Source organism: Chiloscyllium punctatum, chromosome 15, assembly GCF_047496795.1.
Source record: "Chiloscyllium punctatum isolate Juve2018m chromosome 15, sChiPun1.3, whole genome shotgun sequence".
NCBI lineage: Eukaryota > Metazoa > Chordata > Chondrichthyes > Orectolobiformes > Hemiscylliidae > Chiloscyllium > Chiloscyllium punctatum.
This window is the reverse complement of record NC_092753.1, coordinates 65118576-65144003: the sequence shown is the minus strand read 5'-3', so window position 1 is coordinate 65144003 and position 25428 is coordinate 65118576. Positions and strand designations below refer to the sequence as shown.

At 39.9% G+C, this 25428-nt stretch overlaps 1 protein-coding gene across 2 annotated transcripts in view; it reads right to left on the bottom strand.

The window, feature by feature from the left end:
• LOC140486339 (immunoglobulin-like domain-containing receptor 1) overlaps positions 1-21680 on the bottom strand; it is a 48419-nt gene extending 26739 nt beyond the window's left edge. For both annotated transcript variants that reach the window (XM_072585337.1, XM_072585335.1), the window contains exon 1: positions 21444-21680. Coding sequence is in view for 1 of the 2 variants with exons in the window: in XM_072585335.1 (XP_072441436.1) it covers positions 21444-21489 (46 nt within the window). In the remaining variant the exon portion in view is untranslated. The remainder of the gene's footprint in view (positions 1-21443) is intronic.
• Between the last annotated feature and the right edge of the window lie 3748 nt (positions 21681-25428).

Genomic DNA, 25428 nt, shown 5'->3' with positions numbered 1-25428 from the left:
TGAGTTCAAGAGTAAGGATTGCCATGGGTGATCATTCACCTTGCGTTTAAATAATAGAGGCTGCATGCTATCTACTCACTTCCATGATTATGGTATTCAGCCTAATGTTGAATATGCTGCTGAGTGACTGTATAGGTGCTTAAGGTCCTAAGTTTCCACAAGGCTACCGTCAGTCAAAGCTAAATGCACTTTTTACTGTCAGACTGTACCACTTATGCAAAGTTGTGCTTTGGAAAGAGCATGGAATGAAATTGTTTGAGCAACTTTGGAAGAGTACCTGAAAGGAACTAAAATGACACAATAGATCAAAAAAGAATAAGACTCCAGGTTGTTGGTTGACACGTTGAAGTCTCAGGGCAAGGAGGTGGACAAAAGGAGAGAGGGTTCTTTTCCCTCAGGGAGCCAGGAGATCCTCTGCAATTGTAATCAAAAATGGAGTGGGAGTAGGTGGCCATGGAGATCCTCTGGGATAAACACCTAGTGTTGAAAGAGTTAAGGTCAGTTTCCTTAGATGCCAAATCCTACTGACTGCACCACCAGCATAGCTCTGGCTACAAGAACATCTTCATTTGCCTACTATCAAACATGACATCAATTTCACATTCAAATGCATTACCTCACTTTCACACATTTTATATAACCTGCACACCCTCATCTCTGTGTACACATTGCAATTCAATTGTGGCATGCATGCCCATCACTCAAACACATCGTGCCATACTTACTCACAAACATCTTTCTCATTTGCTGTTCAAAGTGGCAGCTTATAGATATTCCCAGCAGCAGTCAGTCAATGGGATAGTGGTGGTGGTAGAGACCACATTGGAAGAGTGGATTGTGTCGTGAATTTCAAAAAAAAAGACCATCAGTGATGTCTTCTATGGCTCGCAGTATCACTGAAGCCATTCAGGATGACGACATTTTAACTACTGCATCTTATCAAATCTCATTTCATTCTTAGTTTTGTTTTACTAAAGGCAATAAATTGTGGGTTATTAATAGCCCACAAAAAAGATGATGCAATCAAAATTTGCAAAATACAATATGCAGTTGAATTCTGAATTTTCATATTTCAGAAATTAACAAAATATGGTGCAGAAGTAGTAAATGGTGTATCGTATTACAAGACAAACAAATTTCAAAGCTCAGAAAGCATTTGATCAATGCTAACGCTTTGACTTCTTGTGGTGACAGTGTTATCTGAACCTTGATTTATTTGTAGCCTTAAATCAGGCACTCCTAGACACCAACTCTTCTAGATTATTTATTCTGTTTCAGTAGTATCAAGTGTAAACAAATAAACCTTCCATTCATTGCTGGGAAATCAGCATATAAATGTATGAAAGAAAGCCAAGGACCTTCTGTGTACCAATGAGTATGGAGGTTAATCACAACACCACTGCTTAGTTACTACTGTTCTTTCATCAGTGAGCTAAAAAAAATTACAGTTCAAGAGCTTTAGTACAAATTAGCATATTCAATGTGCTAAGCGCATTCAAATTAGATTTTTCAAAATATTCAAAACTGAACTTGTAACGGTTGAGCTTTAGCAAGTCATTTCAGGACTATTCCTGTGTCAGTCAGTAATTACACAAGCATGGCAAAGATTATATGTTGCAATAATGAGAAAAATGATTGTATTAAAAAAGGTCATTGGTGAGGAAGAAGACCTTTTTAAATTGGAGGTAGTGATTTTTAGAAAAAAAAGAGTTGGGAATATCCGAAACAAACCATCGTTGAAACTGAGTCCATGATTGTTTTTCCTCTTTATAAGAAATTAAGTTTGTTTTTCAAATTGCATAAGAACCAATCCAAACAGGCAGTCTACCCTTAAGAAGTTTAACATCTGGCATTCTGGTGTAAACTGCTCAGTACAATGGAGTCAGCATGTGTTTTCAGTAATATTACTAAGCACAGGATCCAACAGTGAGCAGGTCTATGATATTACAGCAACGTAAATTACTAATATTATTATCAAACTTCAACATCTCCAGAGGTGGTGAGAGTGAGTGCCTTTGGCAGCAGTGTGTATGGCATCAAGAAACTCTTAACAAAACTGGAATGGAACTGGTGGGGTTGTGGGGATGAGGAGAGACTTTCTACTAGATGGAGTTGTGCCTAGCATGAAGAAAGATGATTTGCGGTTGCTGAAGGACAATGATCTCAGCTTCAGAATATCTCTGTAGGAGTTCCTCAGGATAGTGTTTTAGACCCAACCATCTTCAGCTTCTTCATCAGTAACCTCCCCTCCATCATAAGGTCAGTGGTGGGGATGATTGCGAAATGTTCAGCACCATGCCCATCTACATCAAGCTACAGGGCATCCTGGTTTGTGGCGACTGATGTTTGTGTCACACAAGTCCAAAGGTGTGCAGGGCAGGTGAACTAGCCATGCTATATTGCCCATTGTGTTAGGTGCATTAGTCAGAGGGAAATGGGTCTGGGTGGGTTACTCTTTGGAGGGTCAGTGTGGACTTGTTGAGCCGAAGGGCCTGTTTTCACACTGTAGGGAATCTAATCTAATCTAATCTGTCTCATCAGAACAGTCTTTGTGATATATGACACAAGTTAACATATAAAGTAGCACTCATAGTACAATGGCTGTGGTGTATGACCCAAGAAGTCATATCACAAGATAACAGATGCTTTATAAACTAATATTACAAGCCAAAACAAGAATGGTGAAGCAGAATGGAGCAATTAGTTTAGAACCCCAATATTAATTCAAGGTACGCATTCAGTACCGGAGCAGTGATGTAGTGTGCTCTGGATCATTTTAATCCCTTGGCCCCACTTGCAGTTGCAAGGATAATCCCCTGCTTAACCAACGCAGAAAGAAGAATCCTGAATCCTGGGTTATGAAGAAGGTCAGTGGACTTGAATTGTTAACTCTGTTCCACAGATCGTGCCAGACCTGCTGATTTTGTGTGTAATAAGACTCCTACCACTATTTTGAATACTCAACACCCAATTCTAGTTGGACAGGGTTGGTGGGGGCAAGTAAGAATCAAAGTAATAAAACCTGAATTGATGAGTTTGGTTGCATCGTTCCTTGAATTAGATTAGATTAGATTAGATTAGATTACTTACAGTGTGGAAACAGGCCCTTCGGCCCAACAAGTCCACACCGCCCCGCCGAAGCGTAACCCACCCATACCCCTACATGTACATCTACATCTACCCCTTACCCAACACTACGGGCAATTTAGCCTGGCCATTTCACCTAACCTGCACATCTTTGGAGTGTGGGAGGAAACCGGAGCACCCGGAGGAAACCCACGCAGACACGGGGAGAATGTGCAAACTCCACACAGTCAGTTCCCGCCTCAGGCGACTGACTGTGTGGAGTTTGCACATTCTCCCCGTGTCTGCGTGGGTTTCCTCCGGGTGCTCCGGTTTCCTCCCACACTCCAAAGATGTGCAGGTTAGGTGAAATGGCCAGGCTAAATTGCCCGTAGTGTTGGGTAAGGGGTAGATGTAGATGTACATGTAGGGGTATGGGTGGGTTACGCTTCGGCGGGGCGGTGTGGACTTGTTGGGCCGAAGGGCCTGTTTCCACACTGTAAGTAATCTAATCTAATCTAATCTAATCTAATTCAAGGAACGATGCAACCAAACTCATCAATTCAGGTTTTATTGGTATAAAGCATTTAAGTGCAACACGCACCATGCCTTAAGCCACTGCTGTCAAGATTAGGGAACAGCAAAATGTTTGTAAGATAATTATGATACATTGGGTAAACAGTATAGATGGGTTTTAAAAAAGAGAACACAACAGTTTCATAAAACCAAGAGGTATTATTAGTTCATTGCCCTTAAAGGGTTAACAAAAACTATTGAGTTTCACATGAAACTCAAGTGTGATCGGAATGCAACAATTTGTTTTTGCACAACCAACATAGTTTGGCTTCAGGCCACCCTTGCTGTAATACAGTTTTACTCCATCTCGAGCTAGTTAACAATTATCCACAATAAATGCTTGGTGCAGTTTTATATTTCAGGATTGCTGCTAAGAGACAGCACACAGTGTGACAACCTTTGACAGTTTCAAACGACTTTACAGACCAATAAATTGCTCACAAACTTACCAACAATTGGCAAGCTAACTGTAATGTAACCAGTGGATTAATTAGAAAACCACAGAAATACTCTGATCTACATTTAAAAATCTGCAGAGTTAAGAGCTATATACAGGACAAAATGCAAATTGAGTACAGATCATGAAGGTCATGACAGACTTTGTTCTAGAGGTCCTATTAAATCAAGTTTTAACTCATTGATTCCAATAGAATTAGACCAGTAGACCACATGATAAGACCAGAATTAGGTCATTTGGTCCATCAAGTCTGCTCAACCATTTAATCATGGTTGACATGTTTCTTAACTGCTTTCACCCCATAATCCTAGATCTCCTCCCTCATGAAGAACCTTTAATTTAAATACACTCAATGACTTTAAAACTTAGTTTTAAAGAGTCACCCCTTCAGTCTGAAGATGTGCCCTCAGATCAAAATCCCTTCTACTAGTGGAAACATTTTCACCATGTCCAATCGACACAGGCCTCTCAGTATTCTAAGTTTCAATTAAATTCCCCTTCCACCTTTCTAAACTCCATTGAATACAAACCCAGAATCCTCAATTGCTTCTTGTACGACAAACTCTTCATCCTGGGACCATTCTTGTAAACCTCTTTTGGACATCTTCCGATGCCAACACATCCTTCTTTGGATGCAGGATACAAAATGGCTCACAATATTCCAAATGCAATCGGATTAGAGCCTTATACAGCCTTGGCAGTACATTTCTGCTCTTGTATTCTAGTCCTCTTGAAATGAATGCTAACATTACACTTACCTTCCTAACTGCTAAATGAATTTGCATGTTAACCTTAAGAGAATCCTGAAGTGGAACTCCTAAGTCCCTCTGTGCTTCAGATTTCATAAACCTTACCCAGTTTAGAAAATAATCCATGCCTCTATTCTTCCCACCAGAAGGTGCATCACTTCTTGCTTAACCACACTGCATTCCATCTGCTACTTCTTTGCCGACTCTCCTAGCCAGTCCAAGTCTCTCTGCAACCTCCACACTTCTTCAACACTAGCTGCCCCTCCACCTAGTTGGATAGGCTCACACACCCAGATCTCAGAATCAAATCTGGGTGACAGTAGTGCCTTTACAATTTGTTACAACACCCTGAAATGGGAAGACAGGACAAAACTGAAGGTACTTCAATACTTGCAGTTCTAGGTTTTATTAACCACATCGAAAAGTATTTGTGGACTGACTGCGGATGAGCAGAATCAGACTAACATTTATTTTGTCACTTACTAGTAGGCATCTGAAAGCAGGAACCACACTCAAGTGTTAAATAAAGAGAATGCCATAAAAATGAAAACTTTGGAGCAGAATGATTTGTTACAGCAAGGCCAGAAGAGAACAGAATTTTGATTTGGAGACAGGTACCACACCTTTAATATTGCAACATTGTGGATTCATGTAGCTGCAAGTTCGCTCTTCCTAGGTAACCTCATGTGCAAATGTCAGCTCTAAATTTAATGTCAGCTCCAAATTTACACTGTAAGCTTAATTTTCTGAAGTTTTTTGTTTAGAAAGGCAGCAAAATGTTTCATTTTTATTCTTTACCTGAGTAGCTTGATAAACTTCAAAATGCATGACTCATTCATACATCAGTAAGCTCAGAATATTTCTATCCATCACATACTCAAAAGAAATTGAGAGAGGTGTGAAGGAAGTTAAAGTCCATGAAGAGAACATGAATTTGTGTGGTTGTCATGTACATTCTGCATTAAAATGGCAGTTTGGAGAGTGGACTTTACATAAAAATATTGCCCATTATGTAAAATGCCTGGAGAACATTTTATTAATCTACTAATGAAACCCTCAGCCAGGCATTCACTACCTCCACATAACTATTCAAATACTTTTCTGGCTGGCTTCCTGTTCTCCATTTTATGTAAACTTGTACATCGAAACTCTGATGGCCTAAACCACTCCTCCCATTCACCTTGCACCATTGTGTTCAACTCAGAATCATAGAATCTCTACAGTGTGGAAGCAGGCCATTCAGACCATCAATTTTACATTGACCCTCCGAACAGCATCCCACCCAGACCTCCCCCTAAGCCCTATCTGTGTAACCTGTATTTCCTCCTAACCTACACATCTTTTGGGCTGTGGGAGCATCCAGAGGAAATCCACACAGACACAGGGAGAATGTGCAAACTCCACACACAGCTGCCAGAGGGTAGAAATGAAGCCGGATCCCTGGCACTGTGAGATAGCCGTGCTAACCACTGAACCACTGTGCCCCCAATTTGGATTGCCTCCTGGTCCATCTTCTTTCTTTTTTTAAGAACTTCTCAGCCTCATGGTTAAATTCCTTCAGGGGCAACCTCTAGAACCTAGTCCAGCCACACAACTATCCAGTAATTCTTCAACCCTCCAAATCTAGATTCATATCACCCCACTCCCATTCTTCTGCATCAGTGGCCATGCCATCAGCCAAAGTCTTGTGTTATGAAAATCACCCCAAGAAGTCTCTTACCCACTCTCTTTCTTTACTGAAATCTCTACCCATTTAAAACATCTCACTTTGAGCAAGCCTTTAGTTATCAGCAATATTATTTTGTTTTTCTTATAGTCAATGCTTGCTGGGACATTTTGGGGCTGTTCTCCTGTATTTAAAAAACGTGCTTCATATACACCAGATAAAAATAGCAATTGAATAGTACAATTCCTTTAGCACCATCTAAAACTTGAAAAGTTTTCAGATAGTTTTTTAAAATTTAACCAATTTTTCTAATCAACTTGTTCAGAGATGTTGTTGTTACACACATCTGGAGCAGATGGGACTTTAACCTGGGCCTCCTGGTCCCAGGAAATGGGACACTACCTCTGTGCCACACAAGGGGCCCTAAATATTAGGCTGATCATTTACTAGAGCCATAGGCATGATTGCGATTTGAACCCAAGAACAACATGTTTACAAAGGCAAGTACTTAAACTAAGCCACTGCATCACTTTCAAATAATTATAATAAATATTTAACTCAAGTTTGTTTCAACAATTTGTACACAACAGGAATACATTTATAAAGTGTTCTTAGGGTATGGGTTATGCTGCTAAATCTGCAATTTTATTTCCCATCTCTAGATGTTTTGCAGGCATTACCAGTGGGTAGAACTGCTGTGGTCCTTGTACTGATGTTCGCCATGATGCTGAAATGCGAAGAATTCCAGGATTTTGACCGATGAATAGTAAGGTTACAGTAATGTGTGTCAAATCCAAGATGGTGTGATTGGAATTGACAGTGTCCACATGAAGTCCCTACTTTTATACTTGTGCTGCAAGTTTGGTGAGTGAGTTACTGCAGTACATCTAGTAGATTGGACATATTGCAGCCATGGCGATAGATTGGGTAAATGTGGATCATCTTGCCTGCAAAATTCAGGATTAAATGACAGCTTTTCAACTGAAGTCTAATCCAGAAATATAAAGCTTTTTGTAGCCTGCATCCCCAACTCTCATTTGTGAGTTGACAGAGAAGAAAAACAGCTTGGAAATCCAGACTTCCTTCCAAAAGGATCAATTTATCAGAATTCTGGTCACCATATTAAAAAGAAATTGATTTGAAAATCCAGAATCAGAAAGTAAAATGATGCTTGATAAAAATGATTACCTATGAGACAATCACTGCAATTTGTAGCAATCCATCTGTTTGAGGAACTTTTTGGGATATGATGGATGTACAATAACAATGCAGCTTGGCTCAACAACTAGCAATTTTACATCTGGAGTCAAAGTTGTACATTCAATAACCCAACCTAACATGTAAACCATTGCAATATAGAAACAACAGCTTAATGCAAAAGTCCCTTGTTGTTCAGATGGGCATAAAATATCCAATTAAAATTCGATTTGATTAAACAATCGTAATTTATTCCATTGTGTGTTATTGTTTTCTTCTGACAACACTATCTGACATATTTTACTAAATAAAAACAAGATTAACTTTGAAGTTAGTTGAAAGTTAGTTACAGTGGCTCAGTGGTTAGCACTGCTGCCTCACAGCACCAGGGTCCCCAGTTCGATCCCAACTTCAGGCAACTGTGTGGAGTTTGCACATTCTTCCTGTGTCTGTGGGTTTCCTCCTGCAAGCCAGGTGAATTGGCCATGCTAAATTGTCCATATTGTTAGGTACATTAGTAAGAGGGTTACTCTTTGGAGGGTTGGTGTGGACTTATTGGGCTGAAGAGCCTGTTTCCACACTATGGGAATCTAATCTAATCAATACATAAACCAAATGAGAAATTATACTGGAATTGCCCTTCTCCACAAATCCTTCTCTTTTCTAAAGAAGTGATCAATTATTTTGGGATCTTGGACTAAAGGCACAATCAGTATTCTAACAGTGTCCCTTGACTATTCATTTTACTGGAGCCTAGACACTGAATTCTAATTATGCAATTTAATTATGAAAGGTGGAAATCATAGACTAGACAAAAAACATGCACAAATTCATTTTCAAATGTGTGTAACCAAACAGTCTTCAAAATTAGACTTACAGATAACATTTTCACCCAGCCAATCTTAATGATTCTTGTATTTAATACTTAAAGTCAGATACCACAACATCCTTGAAACGTTTCCTGGGAGTTTCATGGTTTCTGTGGCACAACGCATAACACAATACCTCTCAAAGACATCAACTGTTTTGCTAGAACTGATGGCAGCTGTAACAGATTGTGTGATTTTAGATTACTTCCTTTCCCTCAAGATGTTTATGAATACCTCCAATGCATACTAAATATGCAACTTGCGCCCGATCACAGAACCCCAACAGTATGGGAGCAGGCCGATGAAGTCCACACCAATCCTCTGAAGAGCATCCCACCCACACCCAGCCCCAAACCTATCCCTGTAATCCTGCATTTCCCCGTGGCTAATCCACCTAACCTACAATATGGGCAATTTAGCCTGGCTAATCCACATAATGTATACATCTTTGGAATTATCCTTAAAGTGAAACCAATCATATTAATTATAAATTCTAGTTAAATTTGCAATTTTCAATATAATTCATGAAATAAAAAGGGAAAGCAATAACATTGATATGAAATTGGGTGACAGGAACCAAAAGCACTGGAAACATTGGATGTTTCTGGATTTAAGGTTTGTAGCAGTTCCTCAGGGGACAGTACTGTGATCATTGCTCTTCCTGATATATATTGATGATATAGATGGATCTGTCTCAATGACTCTGACTCTAACTCTAACGAATCCATGCCAACCATGTTCCTAAATTAAACTAGTCCCATTTGCCTGTGTTTGACCTATATCCCTTCAAATGTTTCCTATCTATGAACATATTGAAATATCTTTTAAACATTGTAACTGTACTTGCATCCACCACTTCCTCTGGCAGCTCATTCCACACATGAATCAGAGAGAGGGTATGTTGCCTCTCTGGTCCCTTTTACATCTTTCTCCCCTCAGTTTAAAAATATACTCCCTCGTTTTGACCACCTGAACCTAAGGAAAAGACTCTTGCTCATCATCTTCCCTTTGCCCCTCATGACTTTATAAAAAGGCCACCCCTCAACCTCCTCTGCTCAATTAAAACAATTAACCCAATCATCTGATTAACTAATTGCTACATTAATATCCTCTCTTCAGTAAACTTTAGTTAAAGATACACAAACAATCCTTCAACATTCTATATCTCACTTTATAATACACCAATAACACTGACTTTCATATTACATCTGAATAAAGGGTGGCATTTCCAATTCTTTCGAGATTCCCAGCGCTTTCTGAATGGCATCCTCAATCAACTTGCCTTCCAGTTTGTTTACAGCCGCTGCAACTTCTCAATAACATCACTGCTTCTAGTTGTATTTTCAGCCTGTTCTGAAGTCCATATTATCATCAAACCATGATTTATACTCACCCTCCCATCCTAGCCCATTCTGGATGGCTGCAACATACCCCACTTCTGTGATCAGAATTCCTTTTACAAGTTTGTGATCGACAAACTTGGGCCACATTCACTTTCGGATTCATTTTCAGAATTTCAATGGCATTTCTGAGCATCCAAATCTTTACTTCAGTTTACAAACCCATGGAATTTACCTTCTGTCCCTTTCCTTTCATATTTAGCCAATGTTAGTATTTGGTATTCGTTTTCTCTGCTCTCTCTATATTAGTGGAAGTCCTCCATTCACTGGCATGTATGTTACGTTGGTGCCTACTTTCAGTTGTTGTCCTCTGTAACAATTGTCCATGTTCAGTCAGCCCTCTATCTGCCATATTCTGATCCCCAAATTGTCCAACATGAACATGTGAAGATTATGGTGCCTCATCACTTTCTATGACTTGTTCATATTCTGCAAGTGTGTAATTAATGTCAATTAACCTAGAGGAATACAGTTTGGTTGCCACGCTGTAAAATTGTTTTTCACCACTATCATACCTAGACATTCTGCACTACTCTTTTGAAATACATCATGTTTCACAGATTGAAATTTATTTCTGTTAACCTTGCACATTTTCTAAACCTTGATCTCAGTGGTGTCCTTTTATCCATACACAGGTGATTGAAGTGCTCAGTAAAAAAGTGGAGCTAAATTGTGGTCACTTTCCAGGCCAGGGGATGATCACTCATTACCAAAGGAAGTTTTGGATTTCTCCCAAAAACCAATCGATATGGACTGCAGCCTACAATAATTTGCACAGAGCTCTTCACATTGCCAGTGCCAAAGCAGATGTCAATTTACATCATGGTCATTGTTCATCAGGATTTTAGGAAACATCTCATCTGTTTTCATGGTTCTTTCATTTGCTTTATAATGAAAGCTTTTCAACTGTTTTTTGCATTACCACAATGTTCATATTTTCACACATCTTCCTAAGTTCATGAGTAGTAAAACTTCTTCTATAGCCAGTTAGAGATTTAGCTGGTGTTCATTGTCCAGTTCGTAACCACTCCTCCATTATCCTGTTTGCTATATTCTCTGTACTATACATTGTTGCTGACAGGCTAAATCTAGTTGTTGTGTCTAAGTGCAAGATGGGTTTCTTTCTCCACTTATGCAATAAAATCCATTGCTACAATGTAAAGTCTCTTGTCAATGGGCTGTTGTCTTTTTTATATAGCATATGTTATTTTATTGTTGATTTGTTCCGTAAAGTATCATGTACTCATCACCTCTTATTGCTGCACCCTAAGATTTTTATCCTAGGAGAAAAGGAATGGGTAAACTCTTTTTCCCTCAAAATTTCTTTCCCCTATACCAACAATACCTGCTCCACCACAAGAAATCATGTCTTTTTTTTCCCAAAGTTATTTCAGTATGTCATCCTGAAACAGGTAGAACTCTAAAATTCAATAGCCTTACTTTACTCATTATTTAAAGAATATAGGTAACATTTTAACCAATCCACTCCACATACTTTGATGTGCATCCACTATCCAATGACACAATTGCATAAATTGGTAACCAAAGCATTCATTACTGGGCTTCTTGTAATTCCTACTATTTCTGCTGCCTAACCAGTACCACCAGCTTCTCCTTCTGTGTCACACATAACTTTGAAAACCCGATTGTGAATTGGTTTAAGTTGAACATGTTATTGAGTCAAATCTAAAACAGCTGTTGTCTATAGCCTAATCTTTGGGGCAGCATGGCGGCTCAGTGGTTAGCACTGCTGCATCAGGGTTCCAGGTTCGATTCTCCCAGTGTCTGCATGGGTTTCCTCCGGGTGCTCTGGTTTCCCTCCACCGTCCAAAGATGTGCAGGTCAGGTGAATTGGCCATGCTAAATTGCCCATAGTGTTAGGTGCATTAGTTAGAGGGAAATGGGTCTGGGAGGGTCGGTGTGGACTTGTTGAGCCGAAGAGGCTGTTTCCACACTGTAAGGAATCTAATCTAATCCTTGTCTGTTATAACTGCCAAAAGTATCTCCCTCCTCATCGTTTCAACAAGTTTTATTTTCCTTTCATATTGAGGCTTTTGGCCTATACCGGTACTGCATTGCCATTACCACTGAATCTTCCAGTGCATTACTGCTAAGTGTCCCATTTGAGCCATTGAGTCTGCAGAGGTTTAATGCTTTCCTGAACACAACAGATAAGAAAAAATAAATTCCCATTGCTGCAAGAATTGAGAACATGAGATACAGATTTAAGCTAATTGCCAGAAATATCCAACCAGATACAAAAGGAAAATTTTCATGCAATTGGTGGTTAGAATCTGGAAAGCACTGCATGAAAACAAGTGCAGGCAAATTTGACCAAGGCATTTGGAAAAGGAATTGGGCAAGGCCTTCTTCTGACAGTAATAGTGCCCCTACTCCTTCACCAAGAGGCCTGAGTTCAAGTTCCACCTGCTCTAGAGGTGTGTAGTAGTATCCCTGAACAGGCCGATTAGAAAAATAGGTTAAACAAAAAAAATTCAAATTTCAAAAGAGAATTGGCTTGTTATCAGAAGAACGAACGAACATGCAGGTTTATAGGGAGAAGGCAGAGGAGTGGTAGTCAGTATCCATTCAGAAATCCATGTAGAGAAAATGAGTCAAGTGACCTTCTTCTGTGTGCAATAACTCTACGATACTGTGAAGTAAATGTAAAATAATTAGTTTGAATTTACTATTATTAATTCTTGTTATATGGGAACTAGTACATTTTATTTGCTGAATATAGAAGACAGCTTAGACCCTCTACTTTCCCCCTGAAATAAGAAAGAAACTGCTTTCCAGCTTTTTAAACAGAATGTGTGCTATACGAAGGGTAGTAACATCCACTGCAATAAATTAGGCTTTCATTCTAAAACTCTCTGTCCTCTTAAAAAGAACTTGCAGCCTTTTTCAAAAAGTCTGTTGCCACAGCTGTCAGTTTATTGTTTGTAACACTGCCATTTATTTCCTCTCGAGGGTTTCAAAGTTCCTATTCCAGAAATTCTCAATTCCTCAAAATGAGAGTTCTTCTATTGTTATCATAGGAAAACCTGCCACTGAAAGATTTGGCTTGTAACAGCTTAGAAAAACACCACCAAGCAAGAAAGTGTCAAAAAAATTGATACAATGTTGAAGCCATAATTGAATCTGTTTCATACTTAAAACAAATGGCAATTTCTAAAGCATAAAAGGAAATCATAATCTAATGAAAAGCATCTGCAAAACTAAATACAAAATACTAACTCCAACAACTCTGCCATTTAAAAATAAAAGATGTATGGAAGGTGTTTTTTTTTTAAATTCTAATTAGGCGTTAGTTAAGTCCCAACCCAGACTATCTAAAATTGCATATATCATGGTTTTATCCATAGAGTATGTGTAATTTCTGGTTGTTTAATTTCTAGTAGAATGACACAAAACAACACAATGTGAACGGAAGATTACAATTAAAATGTTTCCCCAAAAAAGGACGTTAAAAATGCCTTCAAACCAAAATCAGTTCTTGACTTCTATTGCCAAGATTTTAAAAGATCCATTTTATGATACTCCCAATCAGGAAGCAGCCTGAATTGTTTAGTTGCCTGACTAAACAAAAGCAGCAGTGTGTGAGAGGGCATTGCAATAGTTATCCCACAGTATGGTGAAACAACAGAAATGAGGTCAGACACAAATCTAACTCCAAACGTTTCTCTCTTTGTTTGTTAGTTCAACTTATCTTTTCATCTACAGAACAGACAACTTGCACTGATTTAGCCCCCTTAACATTGTAAAACTTCAAGGTACTTCTCAGAAGTATCGAGCAAACAAAATATGACACCAAGCCATGCACTTTGGGGAATGACCAGAAGCTTGACAAAGAGATAGGTTTTAAGGAATATCTTTTATTATATTTCCACTGAATGTGAGAAAGACAGGGCAGGCCAAAGGTGATGTAAATAAAAATTTTGAGACGCATAGAGGTCTTGGCAAACCTGGAGGGGGCTGAAGCCACAAAGGGGTTTAAAAATCAAGGGTAACTGTTTCAAAAGAGGTATTTCTTAGCTGCTGCTTTAAATAAAAAGGAGGAATAAATAATTTATTTAACAAAGTAATCTGAAATTTTGATAAGAGTTTGGAGAATTATCAGTGTCTTAAGCTGATATTTAGTATTAACAACTTTGGAGAAGGTTTGTATCACAGGTTGAGGTTCTGGATGTAAGCTTGCTTGCTGATGTTTGGTGTGCATATATTTTAAAACAGCAGAGATCTTATCATCTGCAGCAAGCCCCATGTTGACTTTAGAATGAACAATAGCATTCTACCAACCTGATACACCACAATTTTATAAGTGGGCCTCATCACACAACAAATGAACATGATGATACATTGTCCAAATCACGAATTGTTTAAGATAGGAAGATAAGAATATTAATATGATAGGAAAAAAAATAAACTGGTCCACTAAAATAACCCATACTATCAGGTGTCAATTGTACTATAATCCAAAATCTCCCATTCACCACAGCCAAGTACAATATTTAGATATGATATCAAAGTAAAACTGTGTGACACTTGCATAGGAATGTGCAATGTTACTGTGAAAGAATAATGTTTAAATGGAACACAAAGTAAGAACTAACTCCATACTCACTTGCAAAATCACTGAAATGATCAAAAATACAGAAAAAAAGAGAATTATAGACACCATACTTGAATAGGTCTCATGAAAGAATATTATATTTTGCTGATTTTTGTAAATTTCAGCACTTCATTGTCCTTTTATGCTGCCATTTTAAACATTTTGAATGGTGGAGAATGGCAATAGTATACTATCCACCAGTATGTTAACACTTGATATTTCCTAGGATATATAATGTAGCAGATTGCTTGCAATGCTGTCATGCCATATGTACATTCCACAGTTTTTTTTATCAGGATCAGAGACAGAAGAAAGAGGAATCCATCTGACATCACAACATCTTAAATATAGTACATTGAACAAAATATTTTTTGGAAGTGTAGTCACTGTTGGAATGCAAGTAATAACAAGAGCCAATTGATGCATAGCTAGATTGCACAATGAATCAGTAATAAGCTAATTACCAGATAGTTAGTTGGCATCAGTTGTGGGATAAATATTAGCTAGAACACCCAAGGAACTCCTCAGCACTGCTTTAAATAGCATGTCACTCAGTCAAGTTAATTCAAGACGTGGGTTTATAAGGCAGCTGTTAAAAAGGAAGAGATAGATGCATAATAGTTTTGAGAGCAAAACACTATGGTTAGGTCCTGGGCTCTTGTGACAGGGATGGGGGAAGCTCACCACCTATGGATAGAGAAATATCACATTTCAGTGCTAAATGGTCTATCCTGTATTCTTAAACTGAGTTGAAAAATGTGGTGCTGGAAAAACACAGCAGGCTAAGATAATGACCTGGGGGGTGCAGTGAGAGAGGGACTCACTGAGATCCTTGTAGAGGGAGGAGGAACACAGTTGGATCTATGGATCACAGTTTTTTCTTAAACTGTGATCCATAGTCATTGCAACATTCTTCCTGAGTTTACCCTGTTAGTCCTATTAGAATGTCATACATTTCTATGCTGTCCCCACCTGCTCTTCTAAACTTCAGTGAATATAGAGCCTTAATTGATTTAGTCTCTTTATATGTCAGTCCTGCCATTCATCTGGTAAACCGTTATTGTATTTCCTCCATAATCAGAACATCCCTCCTCAGATAAATGGGACTAAAACTACACACGATATTGCAGGTATGATCTCATCAAGGTCATTGCGACAAGATATTCCTGCTCCTTTACTCAAACATCATTTCATTGATTGTAAAGGGAAGAGTCTAGATTAGAGTGGTGCTTGAAAAGCACAGCAGTTCAGGTCGCATCCGAGGAGCAGGAAAATCAGGAAAATGTAAAGGGAAGAGGGAATGGCAAATGCACTTGAGTGGATGGTGACAATCAAAGTTATAGAAAATCCTTGAGCAATGTGCGCTACACATATTCAAAACCAAAAGGCCAAGCACTGTGGCTCAATGGTTAGCACTGCTGCCTCACAGCACCAGGGTCCCAGGTTTGATTCCAGCCTCAGGCCACTGTCTGCGTGGAGTTTGCACATTCTCCCAGTGTCTGTGTGGGTTTCCTCCCACAGTCCAAAGATATGCAGGTCAGGTGAAATGCTCATAGTGCTAGGTGCATTAGTCAGAGGGAAACAGGTCTGAGTGGGTTTCTCTTCGGAGGTCGGTGTGGACTGGTTGGGCCGAAGGGCTTGTTTCCACACTGTAGACAATCTAATCTTTGCTTATTGGAGGAAATGATGACTGGTTTATGGCTGCTAAAAGGTGGAATTATTTTTATTCTTCAGCATGATCCTAAACTGGTAAATAGTTTTGCTGGAGGAAAGAATGCCTTATTGTCTTATTATTCAGGTCTGGCGAGAGCGTATTCATCTGGTAAACAGTTATTGTACATTCACATACCTTCAGTTTACACTGTTTAGACACGAGCCGAGTGAAAATGGAGGAACCGCCAGAATGGAACAAGCAAGGATTATAATCTCAGACAACATCAGATGAGCAGGTGAGAGATTACTTGCACAGTTTAGTAAAAACAATAATATCATGATTAAACTAGAAACAAAGACTAGACATCTGGGAGTTTGAAAAAGTCATTGTCAGTGCCTCAAGAGAGCAGTTTGTCCTCAGAGTGGACAAAGAAGAAAGCAGAATTAGAAAGTGGTCAGGCAATGAAGAAACACAGCAATAATTAGTGGTTGTAAATATCCAGAATTTCAAGTGAAAAACAATCAATCGATCATGTGAAAGGCAAAGTCAAAGGATCATCTATAAATTTGGGTAGAACTGTTTACATGGACAGAGAAGATCAGGGTGGACTGGAAGGCATGAAATTAAGGCAAAATGAGTTCATCAAAAGAGTTGCCCAGTTCAGTGGTTGAGGAAGAAAGTGGGGAGAAATATGAAGTGGAACTTGAAAGGCAGGGGAGAAAAGTGATTTTAAAGATGAAGTATAAAGGATTAGGGGGAAAAAAAGTGAGGTGCCTGAAGGAAAAGATGCCAGAAGAGGAAGGGGTTTGGGCATGGTGGCTCAGTCGTCAGCACTGCTGTCTCACAGCACCAGGGTCCCAGGGTCGATTCCAGCCTCGGGCGACTGTCTGTGTGGTGTTTGCACATTCTCCCCGTGTCTGTGTGGGTTTCCTCCAGTTGCTCAGGTTTCCTCCCATTGTCCAAAGATGTGCCGGTTAGGTGAATTGGCCAAGCAAAATTGCCCATAGTGTTAGGTGCATTAGTCAGGGGTAAATGTAGGGGAATGGGTCTGGGTGGGTTGCTCTTCGAGGGTCAGTGTGGACTGGTTGGGCCGAAGGGCCTGTTTCCATTCCGTAGGGAATCTAGTCTTAGGGAATCTAATCTAAAAAAAGACTAAGTGATTTGGTCATTTTGCTACTATGGTAGTTTGGGTGGGGCAGATAGAATCAGGAAGGAATAGCAAGGCAAAAAAAAAGCATTCGTGAGCCAGGTTTCACTTAGAACCATGACATCAATAATTGAAACTCTTAATATGGCCCTTTACTGCTAAAGCACAATGCATATCAACAGGTGAAATAATTTAAATTCATCATTTCCATAGATGCTGCCTTAACCACTTCCAATATTATTTGGAGCAAAAGTGCATATATACTTTTACCTCAATAGGTTATCAACACTTACACTACAATGCTGGAGCACTGTAACACAATTGTACAGGTAGGAAGATAGAAAAGCACCAAATTCAAAATGAACTGACAGCCTTGATCAGCAGGCACAATGCAAAGCAAGGAACTGCTGTGGATATCAGACAATGCTTTGTGTTTCCAGGACTATACTGAAATGTAATTGCAATGTGTTGTCTATTGCTTTTCAATACAATCGTGATCACGAGAGAGTTGTCCCTTTGAAACCAGGCAATGATAGGTTACAGACCCAATAGAAAATTTAGGGGAATATCATCATTGCTATTTATTTAGGGTGAGATTAATAAAATGGCAGACGAAAGAGAGAGGAAAGTCAATTTACCCTATAAAAGCATTTCATTTGGGAATGGTTTGTTCACTAAATAATTTGTTCACTTGTAGGTCAATATGTAACATATAATATTTGATAAGAAAAGGTAGAAGGCCAAATCCAATAATTCACATTGGAGAAAATCCCTTCAGAAGGCAGCAATACTAAACAAGAACACTGCATCTACCCAAAAAGCAGGGGAAAATCTGATCCTAGTTTTACTAAACTTACATTTGCTTATCAAAGCAGGTAACAAAATCCAGAAAAACTTCTCAAACTAGTTTTATGGTCTTCACTAAAAGATTCTTTTAAAAATTAGAAGAGCTTGCAGTTAATAGATGGAAAGGATGATGAGATTTCAATTTTATTGTATAGTGACTGAACTCTATTGGCTAAACACTTTTTGCAGGCAACTTAGATTTTTAATTATACAAAAGTAGAGTTTGATATTAACCAATGGTACCTCTTGTAGCAACCAATCCTGGCTCCCAATGAGTTTGCAATACATTGGACTGAACAGTAACTTTGAAGGACCACATTCAGGTGCTTGGTTTTGTTTCTGGTGTTTGCTATCCAACACAAGCCATACAATCCATCCCACAAGGCTGAATCTCTCATAATCCATAATACAGAATGCATCTCTTCCACTAGCTGGTGTCCCTCTGACACCACCTGTGGTAGACTGTGAAGCCTAGTGGTCTGTAGTTCTGTTGGCTATGTAAAGCTGCTGTCTGTTATGCAGTGATATTTCCGAAAAGCCTGTGACCTGATCTTCAGAGTGGCTGCAGAGTCATAGAGATGTACAGCACAGAAACAGACCTTTCAGCCCAACTTGTTCAGATAGCCTAAATTAATCAAGTCCCATTTGCCATCACTTGGCCCATATCCCTCTAAATTGGTCTTATTCAGGTACCCATCCAGATGCCTTTGAAATGCTGTAAATGTACCAGTCTCCACCACTTCCTCTGGCAGCTCATTCCATACACGCACCACCCCCTGCATGAAAATGTTGCCCCTTTAGGTCCCTTTTATATCTTTCCCCTCTCACCTTAAACCTATACCCTCTAGTTCTGGGCTCCCCACCCCAGGGAAAAGACCTTGTGTATTTATCCTATCCATGACCCTCATGATTTTATAAACCTCTACAAGATCATCCCTCAGTCTCTGATGCTCCAGGGAAAATAGCCCCATTCTATTCAGCCTCTCCCTATAGCTCAAATCCTCCAACCCTGGCAATATCCTTGTAAATCTTTTCTGAACCCTTTCAAGTTTCACAACATCCTTCCAAAGCAGGGAGACCAAAACTGGCTGAACCAACATCTTGTACAGCCACAACATGACCTCCCAACTCCTATATTCAATATTCTGATCAATGAAGGAAAGCATACCAAACACCTTCTCCACTATCTTGTCTACTTGAGACTTCAGTTTCAAAGAACTATGAACCTGCACTCCAACATCTCTTTGTTCAGCAACTATCCCCAGGACCTTACTTTTAAGTGTACAAGTCCTACCTGGATTTGCCCTTCCAAATGCAGCACCTCATGTTTATCTAAATTAAACTCCATCTGCCACTCCTAAGCCTACCTGGTCAAATCCTGCTATACTCTGAGGTAACCTTCTTTGCTGTCCACTACTCCTTCAATTTTGGTGTCCAATTTTAGGAAGCTAAGGAATTGATTGCTGGGCCCCTTGCTGAGATGTTTGGATCATCAAAAGTCACAGGTGATGTACCAGGAGTCTGGAGGTTGGCTAAAGTGGTGCCACTGTTTAAGAAAGGTGGTAAGGAAAAGCCAAGGAACTATTGACCAGTGAGCCTGACATCGGTGGTGTTCAAGTTGATGGAGGGAGTCCTGAGGGACAGGATTTACATTTATTTGGAAAGGCAAGAACTGATTAGGGATAGTCAACATAGCTTTGCGTGTGGGAAATCAGTTCTCACTAACTTGACTGAGTTTTTGAAGAAGTAACAAACAGGATTAATGATGGTAGAGCAATGATCGACATGGACTTCAGTAAAGCATTCGACAAGGTTTCTCATGGTAGACTGGTTAGATCACGTGCAATACAGGGACTGCTAGCCATTTGGATACAGAACTGGCTCAAAGGTGGTGGTAGAGGTTTGCTTTTCACACTGGAGGCCTGTGGCCAGCAGTGTGCCACAAAGATCGGTGCTGGGTCCACTACTTTTTGTCATTTATATAAATGATTTGGATGTGAGCATTGGAGGTATTGTTGCTAGGGAACAAATGTAAATCACACTGGCTTTGTATTGAGGTAGAAATGCTGAATTAGCTATCTTTTATAGGCCAGCTATTTCATCTTGGAACTGAATGGATAGTGAAGCTATAACGTTTTACAACCCAACATCCTCAACACTTTCCTAGGCCTTGAGATTTTCACGTTCCACTGCCAACACACAAGCACAAATAACTTGTTCTTTCTTTCCAGTAAAACAATCAAGCCTATTATCCTCAGGCAGACTTCAGAATAGGCACACAATTGTCTTCAGTTTTAGCCTAAATGTAAAAATGCAGTCCCAAAACATTAAACCTCATAATTGTAAGTGTTCAGTGTAAAACAGTGGGGCAGGGGAGGGAGAGAAGACCCGGGAGCGTATAATTAAAAGTGGCCACGTTTACCTGCAAAAAGGGCATGAAATTAAAGCTTTGGGGCATGCGATTAAGTATTGGAAACTGTTTTAGGAGGAATTGCATTCGAACTTCTCCTGCATAAGGAATTGCTTAAATGGATAAACAAGCCAACACGACAGTGCACCTAGGGTGGTAACCGCCTCTGTAATACGTACTAAGTATAGGAGGAGCAATGAAGAAGACGAGTCCACTCTGCTCCAACAACACCTGCCATATTGGACCAGTTCAAGAGATTCCCAGAACCAACAAAAGGAAATTATTTTGTGAAACTTTGCTCGCATTTAATTTTTTTTTTAAAAGGCAAGAAATTCATTAATTACTCTTTAAACAGAGTGTTTGAGATTTATAACATCCTTTAGATTTTGGCTCCAGATTGTAGCATGTCCAGTAAACCCCCTACAAACAAATAAATTCTCGGAAGACATCTAATGAATACAATCAGGGTCAACTTTATCCTCCACTCACACGATGTTAGAATCCTCCTGGGTGCATTTAAAACAGGGACAGTCTCGCTCACTGAGGGCCGATGGTAACCTTTGACAAGCCTCGAGATTTAACATTGGATCAATCCCCACTCACCTGTTGTCCGTCCCCAGCAGGCAAAGATTATTTCTGAGCTTTGACACACTGAAGTTACGAGGTTTGCACAACATATTCGTTGGCAGAGAGAACACAATCATCCAACGTATTTATTGACAAAGGATGTGAATCTTTTCCTCACCATCCAGGGAGGCTCATTCCCAGGTAGCCTCCCCCATCGCTGTTCCTACCTGTTTGAGTGAGGGAGAAAACGACATAGGCGCCGAGTTTCTTCATTGTTGTTTTCAGTCCCTTCTTTAATTCGTTGCCGATTGCTTCACTTTTCCAAAGTCATCACAGGTACAAGGCCTGGCGATTTTAGGGTAGAGTTCCGGTAATAAACTTGGCTGGCAGTTTCTCTGCCCTCCTATTGTGTTTCCTTCATCCCGGTGGAACCGGTTAGTTGTGTTCCGGGACAAGGCTGACTGCTTGCTTGTTTTCACAATAAAAGTCCTCACCCTCCCCACTCACCAAACAGGTAAGGCACATGACCTCACGGGCACTCCGCTTCAAAACATGTGGCCAAACCAGATATCTTAATAAAAATACACCCGTTGTAACGTAATTAGTGGTTGTTATTATAAAACTTATTGGAGGTGAATGTTGCTGGTTTAAAAAGTGAGGACTGCAGACTCTGAAGATCAGAGTTTAAAAAGTGTGGTGCTGGAAAAGCACAGCATCCTGACAAAGAGCTTATGCTCCAAATGTCGACTCTCCTGCTCCTCGGATGCTGCCTGACCCCCTGTGCTTTTCTAGCACCACACTTTTTGACAACGGTGCTGGTAAGACAAGCATGTATTACACATGCTAAATGGTCAGAGGATGAAGTTTGTTTTCTTAACTGACTCTACTGCTTCTGATCTAAGTAAGCTGCCCGTTAGGGTATTTCAGAGGCAGTTGTGTCAAGCCACATGTACACGCCTTTTCATGGGGCTGGAGTTACATATAAACCCAAATGGGCAAGGGCAACAGGTTTCCTTCCCTAAAAGGCATGAGTGAACTATAATTAGTTTGAAAAACACAAGTCAAACTTGAAAATGATGGTTTTAGTCCAAACTAGTGTTTCACTTTCAGGTGTGCAAGTTTCATTCAGTGTGGTCTCAGCAGCTATGTTGGATTTTGTACTAATCCAGAAATGTTATGGTTACTGTTACTGAAATGGCAACAACTTGTATCACATCTTTTAAACATAATAAAATATCTCAATGTGCTTTGTATAACAAAGTGCAACACCAAGCCACATAAGGAGATACAATGTATTAGGACAAATGACCAAAAGCTTAGACAAAAGGTTAACTTTTAAGAGATGTTTTAAAGGAGGAAAGTGAGGTAGGGAGGCAGAGAGGTGTTAGGGAAGTTATCCCAGAGTTTACAGCCTAAGGCCATCAAACGTGGAGCAATTAAAACCAACTATACACTAGAGATTGGAATGCAAATATAGATAACTTGAAGGGTAGTAGAGATGGAAAATGGATGGTGCTATGAATGGATTTGAAAACAAAGATGAGAATTTTAAAATTTGAATTTGCTTGATTGGGAACAAATGCAGATCAAAGAGCACAGGAAAGATTACTTGTTGCAAGTTTATGCACAAGTATCAAAATTTTGGGTGGCCTCCAAGACCAACCAGAAGTGCATTGGAATGGTTGAATTTTAAAGGTATGAATCAGAGTTTCTGCAGCAGATGAGGAAATACAGGTGGAGTTTAGCAATGTGATGCAGGTGGAAATAGACAGTTGAAGTACTTCCCCCAAGCTCCACCCCCCACCCCCAATTATCTCTCAACCCCTTGGCCCACAAGCCTCATTCCTGATGACAGGCTTATGTTTGATACATACATTTTCCTGCTGCTCAGATGCTGCCTGACCAGCTATACTTTTCCAACCACTCTCGATAGTTGAAGTTAAAGCCCATTTCAGGATCATGTATGTGACCAAGGTTGCAAAGAGATAAATGTAATTGCAGACTATTACCAAAAACACAAAATTGGTATAGATTGGAGTTTAGAGCAGGCATGAATATGTTCAGTCTTGCAAATATTAGAGAAAATGTTTGGTCATCTACTGGATGTTGGATAATCAGTCTGATAACTTAGAAGAAGAGTTGAAAATGGGAGGTAGAGTCAGGTGGTCAAGGTGCACAGACGCACCAACGCCATGTTTGGATGATGCTGGCTGGGGGCATAATGTTTGTGAGAAGCAGAAAGCACCCATAGATGGATCCTTGGAAGAGGAGGGTGAGGTCAAACTTGTTAAAGGCTGCTGACAGGTTGAGATTGAGAAGGAAAAGTTTATCTTCATCTCCATCACATAGGATTAAATTTGTGATTTTTCATGAGAGCTGTTTTGGTACTGTGGTAGGGGTTGAAACCTGACTGGGACAGATATAATCATGGAATTTAGAACATATTACATAGAACAGTACAGCTCAGAACAGGTCCTTACACCCTTGAGGTTGCACCGACCTGTGAACTGTGACCTGTGAACCTGGAAGCTCATCACCCTACACTATCCCATCATCCATGTGCTTATCCAAGGATTGTTTAAATCTCCCTAATGTGGCTGAGTTAACTACATTGGCAGGCAAGGCATTCCACGCCATTACCACTCTCTGAGTAAAGAACCTGCATCTGACATCTGTCTTAAATCTATCACCCCTCAATTTGTACTTATGTCCCCTCATACAAGCTGACGTCATCATCCTAGGAAAAAGACTTTCACTGTCTACCCTATCTAATCCTCTGATCATCTTGTATGTGTCTATCAAATGCCCACTTAGCCTTCTTCTTTCCAATGAGAACAGACCCAAGTCTCTCAGCCTTTCCTCATAAGACCTTCCTTCCAGACCAGGCAACATCCTGGTAAATCTCCTCTGCGCCTTTTCCAATGCTTCCACGTCCTTCCTGTAATGTGGCAACCAGAACTGTACACAATATTCCAAGTGCGGCCACACTAGCATTTTGTATAGTTGTAGCATCACATTGCGGCTCCGGAACTCAATCCCTCTACCAATGAAACCTAACACACCGTATGCCTTCTTCACAGCACTATCAACCTGGCAGGCAACTTTCAGGGATCTATGTACATGGACTCCACGATCTTCTGCACATCCACATTACCAAGAATCTTTCCATTGACCCAGTACTCTGCCTTCCTGCTATTCGTCCCAAAGTGAATCACCTCACATTTAGCTGCATTGAATTCCATTTGCCACCTCTCAACCCAATATTGCAGTTTATCCAAGTCCCCCTGCAACCTGCAATATTCTTCCGCACTGTCCACCATTCCACCGACTTTAGTGTCATCGGCAAACTTACTAACCCATCCACCTATGCCTGAGTCTAAGTCATTTATAAAAATGACAAACAGCAGTGGTCCCAAAACAGATCCTTGTGGCACACCACTACTAACCAGACTCCAGGCTGAATATTTTCCATCAACCACCACTCGCTGCCTTCTTTTGGAAAGCCAATTTCTAATCCAAAATGCTAAATCACCCTCAATCCCATGCCTCTGCATTTTCTCCAATAGCCTACCATATGGAACCTTAACAAAGACTTTACTGAAATCCATGTATATGTCAACTGCTCTACCTTCATCAACGTGCTTGGTCACCTTCTCAAAAAAAACTCATTGAGGTTTGTGATGCATGACCTGCCCTTGACGAAACCATGTTGATTATCTGAAATCAAATTTTTGCTTGCTAGACGATTATAAATCCTATCTCTTATAATCCTTTCCAAAACCTTTCCTACAACAGAAATAAGGCTCATCGGTCTATAATCACCTGGGCCATCTCTACTGCCCTTTTTGAATAAGAGCACAACATTTGCAATCCTCCAGTCCTCTAGTGCTAAACCTGTAGACAATGACGACTCAAATATCAAAGCCAAAGGCTCCGCTATTTCCTCCCTAGCTTCCCAGAGAATCCTCGGATAAATCCCATCTGGCCCAGGGGACTTGTCTATTTTCACTCCTTCTAGAATTGATAACACCTCTTCATAACTAACCTCGATCCTTTCTAGTCTAATATCTCATATCTCATTCTTCTCCTCTACAATATTCTCCTTTTGCTGAGTGAAAACCGATGAGAAGTGTTTGTTTAGCACCTCTCTGATCTCCACAGGGTCCACACTCAACTTTCCACTTCTGTCTTTGACTGGCCCTATTCCTACCC